The sequence below is a fragment of the Leptodactylus fuscus genome, chromosome 2 (assembly GCF_031893055.1).
Source record: "Leptodactylus fuscus isolate aLepFus1 chromosome 2, aLepFus1.hap2, whole genome shotgun sequence".
Lineage (NCBI taxonomy): Eukaryota > Metazoa > Chordata > Amphibia > Anura > Leptodactylidae > Leptodactylus > Leptodactylus fuscus.
Window position 1 is genome coordinate 1,041,544 of NC_134266.1, and position 13,464 is coordinate 1,055,007.

Sequence of the window (13,464 nt, forward strand, 5' to 3'; positions counted from 1 at the left end):
CTCCGCAGTGACAATGAGCTGAGCCGGCGATTTTACTGATTGTCTGTAGGATAAGCAGAAGTCCCAGAGAGGAGCGAAGTGCTGACGCCTCGGATAACTCACAATGAGCCGCGTCCCCGGGTCTAATGAGATGATAAACGTGAAAGATGAAATAGAAGAAGAACCACGAGGAGGATTTATAAGGGACTGATGTGGAAATCACAGTCCAGCCGCCCCCTTGTCTTGTGTCTCCTTTAGACAACACGACCCCTGAACCAAGCACAATACTGCCCTAATAATATCCCAATGGCATCTCTATGGGCAGCCACAACTATCCTGTGTGTCCTGCAGTCTGGATGTAGATGTGTCAGCCGATCTCTGCACATAATACTGCGCTACTGTCTATGGCGTCACATGTACAGGGACTGTAAGACGACGTCACAAGGCTCTACCTGTATGTGTCACAGTCTGCACAAGCTTCTAGCCTGTTCTTATAGTACAATGCGTCTAGGACACACAGGATAGTTGTGGCTGCAGGAAGAACCAGTGTACTGTAGCTGGTGCGGGAAAGGGTTAATATTAGAGGCATCACTGAGCATGCTGGAGAACGGCGACCTGCACATAAGAGGGAGAAGGAAAGCAAAGTCCTGACCCGACGTCCTGTAATTCATCTAGGTGTCTCTGCTGCCGGAGACGGACTTCACATAACAGAGTGGAAAGCAAGTTACAGGGAGGGGAGACCCCGAGACCACATTTCTCTGCACAAGAACATAATTTCAGGTAAATCGAGAGAATTGCACCTTTGATGGTGATGACAGTGACCATCACATTAACCATTTAAAGGAACATATAATGTAGGACACGCCATAACACCGCCTTAACGAATAAAAGGCTCATAGTGGGTGAGAAACATCCTGGTCCCTGCTGGTCTCTACACCCAGGAGATGCCCACCTAGCCAATCACTGGCACAATGATGACCTGCCTCTGCCTGTGATTGGCTCGTCAGACATCTCCTGTGTATTAGGATCAGATCAGGAAGTAGAGACCAGGAGGGACCTGGTAAGTACCACAATGGGAGCAGCAGGGGTCGGGCGAGGTGAGCGCGGCTTCTTTATTTCTTGTGTTTCAAATGTATTTATTGAGTTTTAGGAGCAACAGTTGGCAACAATCTGCCCAAAATAGCTCCGAGCAGCTATGAAGGTCTATATAAGGTGTATATAAGGTATATATATGGTGTATACGTATATATATATGTATATGTATCAAGTCACATTAAGAAACAGAATAAGGAACGGCAAATATAAACAAAGTAACACAAGATGTTACACAGATATGCGTTACTGTAATGGTCGGGTCTATCGGTCTATTTTGTATATTCTGCTTCTTTATATTTAACCCATTCTGAGCATGTTTTTAAATGCCCCCCGTCCCCCCCAAGGTGACCCTTTTGTTCTGTCTCAATCTACAATAGTATAAAACTGACATAAAGCCTGGCCTGTGTCTATCTGTAAGACAACTGTCTGCAGCAGCCCCCCCTCCCCCAATGCTCCGCACACTGCAGGACAGCTATCGAATTCTGGATTCAGCAGCTAATCCCTTATATAATGTCAGATGTAGTAATACAGGAGGTGATGGATGGAGGGAATTAAAGGGGATCTCTCCACATCCACCTACTCCAGCTCTTTGTATCCTTTATTACACCCCCTCTACTGATTCTGGCACAGTCAGGATTATTTCTCTCGCCCCCACCATTCCTGAGCAATCAGTGCAGTTAGTTTTGGTGCCTGATATGTTACCTAGACTCCCTAATCTCAAGTGGGTGGTGTCAAGCAGGAGCGGCCAAGGGGGTGTGACTCAGACAATGTCAACTCTGAGCCACGCCCCTTTGCCTGCTCCCATCTATATACAGTATGTATGCCTCTGTCTGAGTGTATGGAGGTGTCTGTGTGTGTATATATATACTTGGCTGTAGCTGAGTGTATCTGTGTGTATATGAATTTGTCTTTATGTATATGCATATAAATGTGTCTGTACATGTATGAATGACTTTACAAATATGTCTGTATGTATAAGTGTATCTATGAGTATATACACGTGTCTGTATATCCATGTGTATGTCATGTATGTACGTGTCTGTATATCCATGTGTATGTCATGTATGTACGTGTCTGTATATCCATGTGTATGTCATGTATGTACGTGTCTGTATATCCATGTGTATGTCATGTATGTACGTGTCTGTATATCCATGTGTATGTCATGTATGTACGTGTCTGTATATTCCTATATTTGGTCACATCTGAATCTCTCCCGGGTCATTTCTCTATTCTCGTATATAACACAGTTGCAAAAAAAAGGCACTAAAATGTCTCCAGTCCTCCAGTAAGAGCGAGACATGTGCCCGGGAACTCTACGACAGACAGATCTCTACGACCAGCCGTTCTGGCAGCCTACAGGGGCCCCCGGTTGATTCTACACGGGGCCCCTTAGTATTATTGTCTGACATTATCCTGAGCCAAAACACTACAGAGAGACCCAGTAACAATTCATCGACCTTCCTGAGACATGACGAGCGCAACACAGAGAGCGTCCTATTAGGAAAACCTGACCTGGCGGAGAGTGGAGACAGATGGAAGAGACAGATGGATGAATAACAGATCTGTAGAAACACTTAGAAGATGACACTGGGTACCTGGCATAATTTCCACTTCAAAACTGGGCAACAGATCAGCAAGCACCCCTGTCTTGCCTGGAAGAGAGAAAGAGGAAAGAAAAGACAGAAATTAGAAGCAGTTCTAGAAAATCATCACTCGAGATAAAAGTAGGTAAGAAGAAGACAGTGGAGGAGAAGACATCGACGGGGCCGAGCTGTTCAGGAAGCAGAACCATCAGTGGGAACAAGTGCAAAACAAGATGCGCCCATGGGTGACCATGATGGATAACAAATATTAACTCCTCACCACACTGTCCATACTGTCTTCCTTCTGGAGGACAAATTCAGACACTTTCTCCCTCCTTGTAACCATTGTTGGTAATTGTACCCCAAGAAGGACCATCAGATACCAGTAATTGTACCCCAAGAAGGACCATCAGATACCGGTAATTGTACCCCAAGAAGGACCATCAGATACCAGTATATTGTACCCCAAGAAGGACCATCAGATACCAGTTATTGTACCCAAGAAGGACCATCAGATACCAGTTATTGTACCCCAAGAAGGACCATCAGATACCGGTATATTGTACCCCAAGAAGGACCATCAGATACCAGTATATTGTACCCCAAGAAGGACCATCAGATACCAGTTATTGTACCCCAAGAAGGACCATCAGATACCAGTTATTGTACCCAAGAAGGACCATCAGATACCAGTTATTGTACCCCAAGAAGGACCATCAGATACCGGTATATTGTACCCCAAGAAGGACCATCAGATACCAGTATATTGTACCCCAAGAAGGACCATCAGATACCAGTTATTGTACCCCAAGAAGGACCATCAGATACCAGTTATTGTACCCCAAGAAGGACCATCAGATACCGGTAATTGTACCCAAGAAGGACCATCAGATACCAGTTATTTTACCCCAAGAAGGACCATCAGATACCGGTATCTTGTACCCCAAGAAGGACCATCAGATACCAGTATATTGTACCCCAAGAAGGACCATCAGATACCAGTTATTGTACCCCAAGAAGGACCATCAGATACCGGTAATTGTACCCCAAGAAGGACCATCAGATACCAGTATATTGTACCCCAAGAAGGACCATCAGATACCAGTTATTGTACCCCAAGAAGGACCATCAGATACCGGTATATTGTACCCCAAGAAGGACCATCAGATACCAGTTATTGTACCCCAAGAAGGACCATCAGATACCGGTAATTGTACCCAAGAAGGACCATCAGATACCAGTTATTGTACCCCAAGAAGGACCATCAGATACCGGTATATTGTACCCCAAGGAGTACCATCAGATACTGGTAATTGTACCCCAAGAAGGACCATCAGATACCAGTTATTGTACACCAAGAAGGACCATCAGATACCGGTAATTGTACCCAAGAAGGACCATCAGATACCGGTATATTGTACCCCAAGAAGGACCATCAGATACCGGTATATTGTACCCAAGAAGGACCATCAGATACCGGTAATTGTACCCAAGAAGGACCATCAGATACCAGTTATTGTACCCCAAGAAGGACCATCAGATACCGGTATATTGTACCCCAAGGAGTACCATCAGATACCGGTATATTGTACCCCAAGAAGGACCATCAGATAACGGTATATTGTACCCCAAGAAGGACCATCAGATACCAGTTATTGTACCCAAAGAAGGACCATCAGATACCGGTAATTGTACCCAAGAAGGACCATCAGATACCAGTTATTGTACCCCAAGAAGGACCATCAGATACCGGTATATTGTACCCCAAGGAGTACCATCAGATACCGGTATATTGTACCCCAAGAAGGACCATCAGATACCGGTATTTGTACCCCAAGAAGGACCATCAGATACCGGTATATTGTACCCCAAGAAGGACCATCAGATACCGGTATATTGTACCCCAAGAAGGACCATCAGATACCGGTATATTGTACCCCAAGAAGGATCATCAGATACCGGTATATTGTACCCCAAGAAGGACCATCAGATACCGGTATATTGTACCCCAAGAAGGACCATCAGATACCAGTAATTGTAACCCAAGAAGGACCATCTTATCCATTGGCCATTGGTCATTACAGGGTTCCCACCTCTATACCTTCATGCTTACGTCTCCATGATGGGAGCGTCTCGTACACCCGGCTCTCCACTCAATCCTTCATTCTCAGATTCTAGGTCAATATAATTTACAGAAACGTCAACAGCGATTTTCTCCTCGATGCGAATTATGCCGAGATCCCATTACAAAGTAATAAGCGCCATTAGTCTAGTAATACAATTTGTCTAGAAAGCTGTTTAGGTTCCATAAACCCAAGGCGGAGAAGAAGAAGGAAATTCTCATAAAACCGAAGTTAAAGATCTGTGATTAAGAGTTTGAGTCACGAGTCCCTAAAGGCGTCTTCAATCTCACATTACATGGGTAATAGGTTTATAAAAATACGGACTAATATAGGAGAAGAGACGGAGCAATAAACATGGAGAGGAGGGAGGAAGACGAAGGATCTGAGGCATCAGAAGGAAGGCCAAGGGTATAGGAACGTAGACAAGAGAAGGAACGTACAAGGAAGAAGGGAGGAAATATATCAAGGATTGGGAAGGAAGGGATATAGGGGATCTGAGGAGGAAGACTGGAGACATGGAACTAGAGGAGGAGGAGGAGGAGGAGGCATAAGATATGAACGAAATACATGGGATCTGAGGAGGAAGAAGAGATACATGGGACTGAGGAGGAAGACTGGAGACATGGAACCAGAGGAGCAGGACACATAAGATATGAGCAAAATACATGGGATCTGAGGAGGAAGAAGGGATATAGGGGATCTGAGGAGGAAGACTGGAGACATGGAACCAGAGGAGGAGGATACATGAGATGTGAAGAGGAACACAATATACATAGGATCTTAGAATGAAGAAGAGATACATGGGATCTGAGGAGGAAGATAGGATACTTGGAACCAGAGGAGGAGGATACATGAGATGTGAATGAAATACATGGGATCTGAGGAGGAGGAAGAAGAGATACATGGGTCTGAGGAGGAAGACTGGATACTTGCAATCAGAGGAGGAGGATACATGAGATGTGAAGAGGAAGACGAAATACAAAGGATCTTAGAATGAAGAAGAGACACATGGGATATGAGATAAGGAAACTGTGGAAGAAAAGAGATACATCTTATGTATCTTCCTTCTCAGATCATAAATACATGGGATCTGAGGAGCAAGAAGAAGAGACACCTGAGACCTCAGAATGATTGAGAATCTGAGTTTGGGAACCAGGAGACCCAGGATCTGAAGACAGAGAACGGATATACAGGTTCTAAGAGGAGATATGGAAACTGTCAAGGAAGAAAGAAATGGTTCCCGAGATCTAAGCAGGAAAATGGAAGACGCAAGATTTAGGACAAAGAAGGAAGAAAAAATCTACAGGAACTAGAGATGGGGAAAAGGTAAGGACAAGGAGGTGAAGGACTGGAGCAAGGAGAAGGTCAGAGCAAAACCATTACAGCATAATATTACACAACCACATAAACTGAACACAACGTAGTGTGTAATAAAGCAGCTCGTATCTCACACACACACACATATACACAGGTCACGTAGAAGGAGCAGTGCCAGACTGATCTCCATGAAGCACCTCATGTCATACAGATATATATATATTTTTTTCTGTCTGTCTGTTCTTTATGCGAAACCAAACGACTGGACCGATCTTCACCAAATTTGGCAGACAGGTACATTAGGTGTGCGGGAAGGTTTTAGACCGGGCCCCAACTCTCTTGGATGTACCATTCCTGAGATACAGCTTTCCCAAAACAATGACCTGTATTAGCCAATACAAACCTGCAAGTCTTTCACTCATATTCCAACTGCCATAAACAGTCACTCCACATGTACAACCCAACACTGATATCCAAGTATCAGAGGATTAGATACACAGCTCCGCACACACTATCACACATCAGAGAATTAGATACACAGCTCAGTATACATCAGATGATTACATACAAAGCTCAGCACACACCAATACACATCAGAGGATTAGATACACAGCTCAGCATACAGTATCACACATCAGAGGATTAGATACACAGCTCAGTATACAGTATCACACATCAGAGGATTAGATACACAGCTCAGCATACAGTATCACACATCAGAGGATTAGATACACAGCTCAGTATACAGTATCACACATCAGAAGATTAGATACACAGCTCAGTATACAGTATCACACATCAGAGGATTAGATACAAAGCTCAGCACACAGTATCACACATCAGAGGATTAGACACACAGCTCAGTATACACCAACAAACTTCAGATAATTAGATACACAGCTCAACACACAGTATCACACATCAGGGGATTAGATACACAGCTCAGGACATACTATCATACATCAAGGTATTAGATACACAACTCAGCATACATCAGAGGATTAGATACATAGTTAAGCACACAGCATCACACATCAGAGGATTAGATACACAGCTCAGCACACACTATCACACATCAGGGTATTAGATACACAGCTCAGCACACAGTATCACCCATATATATATATATATATATATATATATATATATATATATACTGTATATAGGCCACATAGAAGGAGCGGTGACGGGTTGATCTCCATGAAGCACCTCATGTTACATATATATATATATATATATATATATATATATATATATATATATACACACTCACCGGCCACTTTATTAGGTACACCTGTCCAACTGCTCGTTAACACTTAATTTCTAATCAGCCAATCACATGGCGGCAACTCAGTGCATTTAGGCATGTGGACATGGTCAAGACAATCTCCTGCAGTTCAAACCAAGCATCAGTCTGGGGGGGAAGAAAGGTGATTTGAGTGCCTTTGAACGTGGCATGGTTGTTGGTGCCAGAAGGGCTGGTCTGAGTATTTCAGAAACTGCTGATCTACTGGGATTTTCACGCACAACCATCTCTAGGGTTTACAGAGAATGGTCCGAAAAAGAAAAAACATCCAGTGAGCGGCAGTTCTGTGGGGGGCGGAAATGCGTTGTTGATGCCAGAGGTCAGAGGAGAATGGCCAGACTGGTTCCAGCTGATAGAAAGGCAACAGTGACTCAAATAGCCACCCGTTACAACCAAGGTAGCCAGAAGAGCATCTCTGAACGCCGCACAGTACGTCCAACTTTGAGGCTACAGATGGGCTACAGCAGCAGAAGACCACACCGGGTGCCACTCCTTTCAGCTAAGAACAGGAAACTGAGGCTACAATTTGCACAAGCTCATCGAAATTGGACAATTGAAGATTGGAAAAACGTTGCCTGGTCTGATGAGTCTCGATTTCTGCTGCGACATTCGGATGGTAGGGTCAGAATTTGGCGTCAACAACATGAAAGCATGGATCCATCCTGCCTTGTATCGGTAACGGTTCAGGCTGGTGGTGGTGGTGTCATGGTGTGGGGAATATTTTCTTGGCACTCTTTGGGCCCCTTGGTACCAATTGAGCATCGTTGCAACACCAAAGCCTACCTGAGTATTGTTGCTGACCATGTCCATCCCTTTATGACCACAATGTACCCAACATCTGATGGCTACTTTCAGCAGGATAATGCAATGCCATGTCATAAAGCTGGAATCATCTCAGACTGGTTTCTTGAACATGACAATGAGTTCACTGTACTCCAATGGCCTCCACAGTCACCAGATCTCAATCCAATAGAGGAGCATCTTTGGGATGTGGTGGAACGGGAGATTCGCATCATGGATGTGCAGCCGACAAATCTGCGACTGCAACTGTGTGATGCCATCATGTCAATATGGACCAAAATCTCTGAGGAATGCTTCCAGCACCTTGTTGTATCTATGCCACGAAGAATTGAGGCAGTTCTGAAGGCAAAAGGGGGTCCAACCCGTTACTAGCATGGTGTACCTAATAAAGTGGCCGGTGAGTGTATATACACGCACACACACACATATATATACAGGCTCTGTAGAAGGAGCGGTGGCGGACTGATCTCCTTCTATCTCTCAGTCTATAAACCTGCAGCAATGAAATCACTGAGTGAATATAAAAGATGAGCTTTGGAGAATCATCTGCAATGACATGTATACAGTTATCTGCTCGTTCCCCGCAGCACAGAGAATATAAGGCAGAGTATTAAACCGCGGCCTCGTGTGATAAAACATTTATTATAAAATGGCGTCATTTATTACAGCCGTGAACATGGAGACCCCTCGGCAAGGAATAAGACATGATGGTGAATTATTATCGTCATGGACTGAGGCATGGTATACAGCCGATGTATACATCAATAGTGCCGGCATTCTTAAAGGGATTGCTATCTAAGACAGGCGTGCCTAAAGGTGATCACAGAGTGTCCCGACTCTGTGACCTCTGCAATCCGCTGTCATCTATGACCAAGTGTTAAAGGCGACACTTCACCACCTCCACCAATTCCAACTCTTTGCATCCTTCAACACTCAACGCTCCGCTGATTCCGACGCAGTTGCCATTTTTTTTCTAGCCCCCACCATTCCTGAGCAATCATTTTGGTGAGTTTCAGGACCCAATATGCTAATCAGACTCCCTACTGTTAGGTGGGCGGTCCCAGACTACCTGCTCCTCATAGTAGGGAGTCTAATTAGCATACTGTGTGCTGAAACTACCAGCACTGATTGCTCAGGAATGGTGGGGGCTAGAGAAAAAATTCCAACTCCGCCAGAATCAGTGAAGCGACGACTATTAGTCAATGGGCGGACATGACGGATCCTGACACAATAGGGATCTCTACTTCATAGGGGGTTGTTCAAGTTTAAAAACACAGAACTTCTATCTGCCAGAAACAGCACCACAGCTGTGGTCAGGTTGTGCGGGGTATTACAGCTCATCCACTTCTAAGCCCTTATAAATGAGAATATCTGATGATCCGTCACTGAACCTGAATGAGAGGCGCTCTGCTCAGATCTGGGGCCCGCACCGTTCTCTCGGGATTTGGTCATTTGGACACTTTCCCAGAATCCCCTGCAGCAGATTTCCGATGTCTTTGGCTCCTGATCCGGTTTCTGCCTCCACAGAGGTTAGGACGCCGCAGTTAGGACGCCGCAGCTACCGGCGGTGACATTCCCAGGCGCAAAATAAAATAAAACTTGTTTAACGCAATTTTTCATCCTCTACAGAACAATAAAGTGAGAATTAAAGATATCAGTTCAGAGATTCCTGCCGGCGGCCGCGACGCGCTGCGAGCCGGGGAGGGACATTAGCAGAAAACCTGCGTGTTATTGGCGCGGCGCTGGGACTATATCCCTGGATTAGTAAAGGGCTAAATATGATTTATGGGCCCGGACGCCGATCCTGCGTGATTGCTCTGACGTCCGGAGCCGGAGGAGATTCCTGTATATAGGAGCTGGAGAGTCCGGCGGTGCAGGTGAGTGATGACGTCACTATGGTGCACTGCCTCGTTGTTAACCCTCTGTATACCACATGGCGACACTTTGTAGATGAGGAAACGAAGGAGCTTTGTGATAATTAGCAATGTCTGACTGCATTGTGTGCACAGCTGCGAAGCAGAGCTATGTGTCTCCATGCTTACAGACTACAAACAAACCCCTTGTGTCGTCAGATCCCACAGTCACGTATTACCGCACTTTCACTGCCGCTCTCTTTGACAAACTACAGACTCGTCCGTTTTGTGTATTCAGCTACTGTATGGATCTATGTGTCTCCATGGTTACAGACTACAAACAAAACAACACAACTGAAGGATCCGACTACACAGATGTGCAGGGAGCCGAAGACACAACAGCGGGATTTTATCTGGAATATTTGGAAAGTTGCTTAATAATATGCGGGCCGCCTGGTCCGGTATCTGCCCGATCCCCCCTGCCGATCCCTCCTGCTGATCCCCCTGCCGATCCCTCCTGCTGATCCCCCCTGCCGATCCCCCCTGCCAATCCCTCCTGCTGATCCCCCTGCCGATCCCCCCCGCCAATCCCTCCTGCTGATCCCCCTGCCGATCCCTCCTGCTGATCCCCCTGCCGATCCCCCCCGCCAATCCCTCCTGCTGATCCCCCTGCCGATCCCCCCCGCCAATCCCTCCTGCTGATCCCTCCTGCTGATCCCCCCGCCAATCCCTCCTGCTGATCCCTCCTGCTGATCCCCCCGCCAATCCCTCCTGCTGATCCCTCCTGCTGATCCCCCTGCCGATACCCCCTGCTGATCCCTCTGCCGATACCCCCTGCTGATCCCTCCTGCTGATCCCTCTGCCGATACCCCCTGCTGATCCCTCCTGCTGATCACTCCTGCTGATCCCCCTGCCGATCCCTCCTGCTGATCCCCCTGCTGATCCCTCCTGCTGATCCCTCTGCCGATACCCCCTGCTGATCCCTCCTGCTGATCCCTCTGCCGATCCCTCCTGCTGATCCCCCTGCTGATCCCTCCTGCTGATCCCCCTGCCGATCCCCCCTGCCGGCTGCTTCAGTGTCCTAAGAATGGCGGCATTATATCAGGATAGTAGGGGCTGTAATGTGGTGGACGCCATATTGTATCGATGATGTCACTACCGCAAGATTATAATAAGATAATACACACAGTAGGGGGGCCTGGACCGGCACTCAGGAAGGCCGGACTGGTGTATTTTCGGCGCTCGCCCGTCTGCGCCACCTTTTTGATCTTCCACTTACCGCTTTTTAGAATAGTTGGCCGAGCGAAGAAAAACGAATTGTCGCCATCTATTAAGTCTGAAACTGCTTAACTTCCCACCACCCCCTGCTGGTCCCACATAAAGGGCTGACACTGGCTATCTATGCAGCACTGGATGGCGGTATAGTATATAGTATATACAGATCGTATATCGCCCATGATCACATGGCGCTCGTCTTCCTAAATGCACAAGAATTTACTAACAAAGAGGAAACTTGGAACAAAATGACAGTCTGAGAACATGAAGGCGGAGGACAAATCCCCGGCTGCTGTGTCGGGGGAGACTTCTGTGCAGAGCGTCTCGCTTGGATTTGGCTCCGCGTCCTGCCGGTCAGATAAGGACGAGGAAGATAATGGAGTTGGTGGTTTTCCCAACTTGGCAGAATGACGGCGATTACTCAGGAGGCGAAAGGAAGAGATTTCCCAGCTCAGAGCAACAGAACCAGGGTAATACCAGGTGCAGGGGTTACAGGGGTGCACGGAGGGGTTACCGGGGTGCACAGAGGGGTTACAGGGGTGCACAGAGGGGTTACAGGGGTGCACAGAGGGGGTTACAGGGGTGCACAGAGGGGTTACAGGGGTGCACAGAGGGGGTTACAGGGGTGCACAGAGGGGTTACAGGGGTGCACGGAGGGGTTACAGGGGTGCACGGAGGGGTTACAGGGGTGCACAGAGGGGTTACAGGGGTGCATAGAGGAGGTTACAGGGGTACAGAGAGGCGGTTACAGGGGTGCACGGAGGGGTTACCGGGGTGCACAGAGGGGTTACCGGGGTGCACAGAGGGGTTACAGGGGTGCACGGAGGGGTTACAGGGGTGCACAGAGGGGTTACAGGGGTGCACAGAGGGGTTACAGGGGTGCACAGAGTACAGGGGTGCACAGAGGGGTTACAGGGGTGCACAGAGGGGTTACAGGGGTGCACAGAGTACAGGGGTGCACAGAGGGGTTACAGGGGTACATAGAGGGGTTACAGGGGTGCACGGAGGGGTTACAGGGGTACATAGAGGGGTTACAGGGGTGCACAGAGGGGTTACAGGGGTGCATGGAGGGGTTACAGGGGTGCACAGAGGGGTTACCGGGGTGCACAGAGGGGGTTACAGGGGTGCACAGAGGGGTTACTGGGGTGCACAGAGGGGTTACAGGGGTGCACGGAGGGGTTACAGGGGTACATAGTGGGGTTACAGGGGTGCACGGAGGGGTTACAGGGGTGCACAGAGGGGTTACAGGGGTGCACAGAGGGGTTACAGGGGTGCACAGAGGGGGTTACACAGGTGCACAGAGGGGTTACACGGGTGCACAGAGGGGTTACACGGGTGCAGCGGGATTACAGGGGTGCACAGAGGGGTTACAGGGGTACATAGAGGGGTTACAAGGGTGCACGGAGGGGTTACAGGGGTGCACGGAGGGGTTACAGGGGTGCATAGAGGAGGTTACAGGGGTGCACAGAGGGGGTTACAGGGGTGCACAGAGGGGTTACAGGGGTGCACAGAGGGGTTACAGGGGTACATAGAGGGGTTACAGGGGTGCACAGAGGGGTTACAGGGGTGCACGGAGGGGTTACAGGGGTGCATAGAGGAGGTTACAGGGGTGCACAGAGGGGTTACAGGGGTGCACAGAGGGGTTACAGGGGTGCACAGAGGGGGTTACAGGGGTGCACAGAGGGGTTACTGGGGTGCACAGAGGGGTTACAGGGGTGCATAGAGGAGGTTACAGGGGTACAGAGAGGCGGTTACGGGGTGCATAGAGGAGGTTACAGGGGTGCACAGAGGGGTTACAGGGGTGCATAGAGGGGTTACAGGGGTGCACAGAGGGGGTTACAGGGGTGCACAGAGGGGTTACTGGGGTGCACAGAGGGGTTACAGGGGTGCATAGAGGAGGTTACAGGGGTACAGAGAGGCGGTTACGGGGTGCATAGAGGGGTTACAGGGGTGCACGGAGGGGTTACAGGGGTGCATAGAGGGGTTACAGGGGTGCATAGAGGAGGTTACAGGGGTGCACAGAGGGGTTACAGGGGTGCACAGAGGGGATTACAGGGGTGCACAGAGGGGTTACAGGGGTGCACGGAGGGGTTACAGGGGTGCATAGAGGAGGTTACAGGGGTGCACAG

General features: G+C 48.2%; 1 protein-coding gene across 3 annotated transcripts in view; it reads right to left on the minus strand.

Moving 5' to 3' along the window:
* LOC142194254 (immunoglobulin-like domain-containing receptor 2) overlaps positions 1-13,464 on the minus strand; it is an 86,501-nt gene that overhangs the window by 24,797 nt on the left and 48,240 nt on the right. For 2 of the 3 annotated variants that reach the window (XM_075263273.1, XM_075263272.1), the window contains exon 3: positions 2,673-2,729. The exons of the other annotated variant lie outside the window; for it this stretch is intronic. In XM_075263273.1, coding sequence (XP_075119374.1) covers positions 2,673-2,729 — 57 coding nt within the window. The remainder of the gene's footprint in view (positions 1-2,672; positions 2,730-13,464) is intronic. 3 annotated transcript variants of the gene reach the window in all.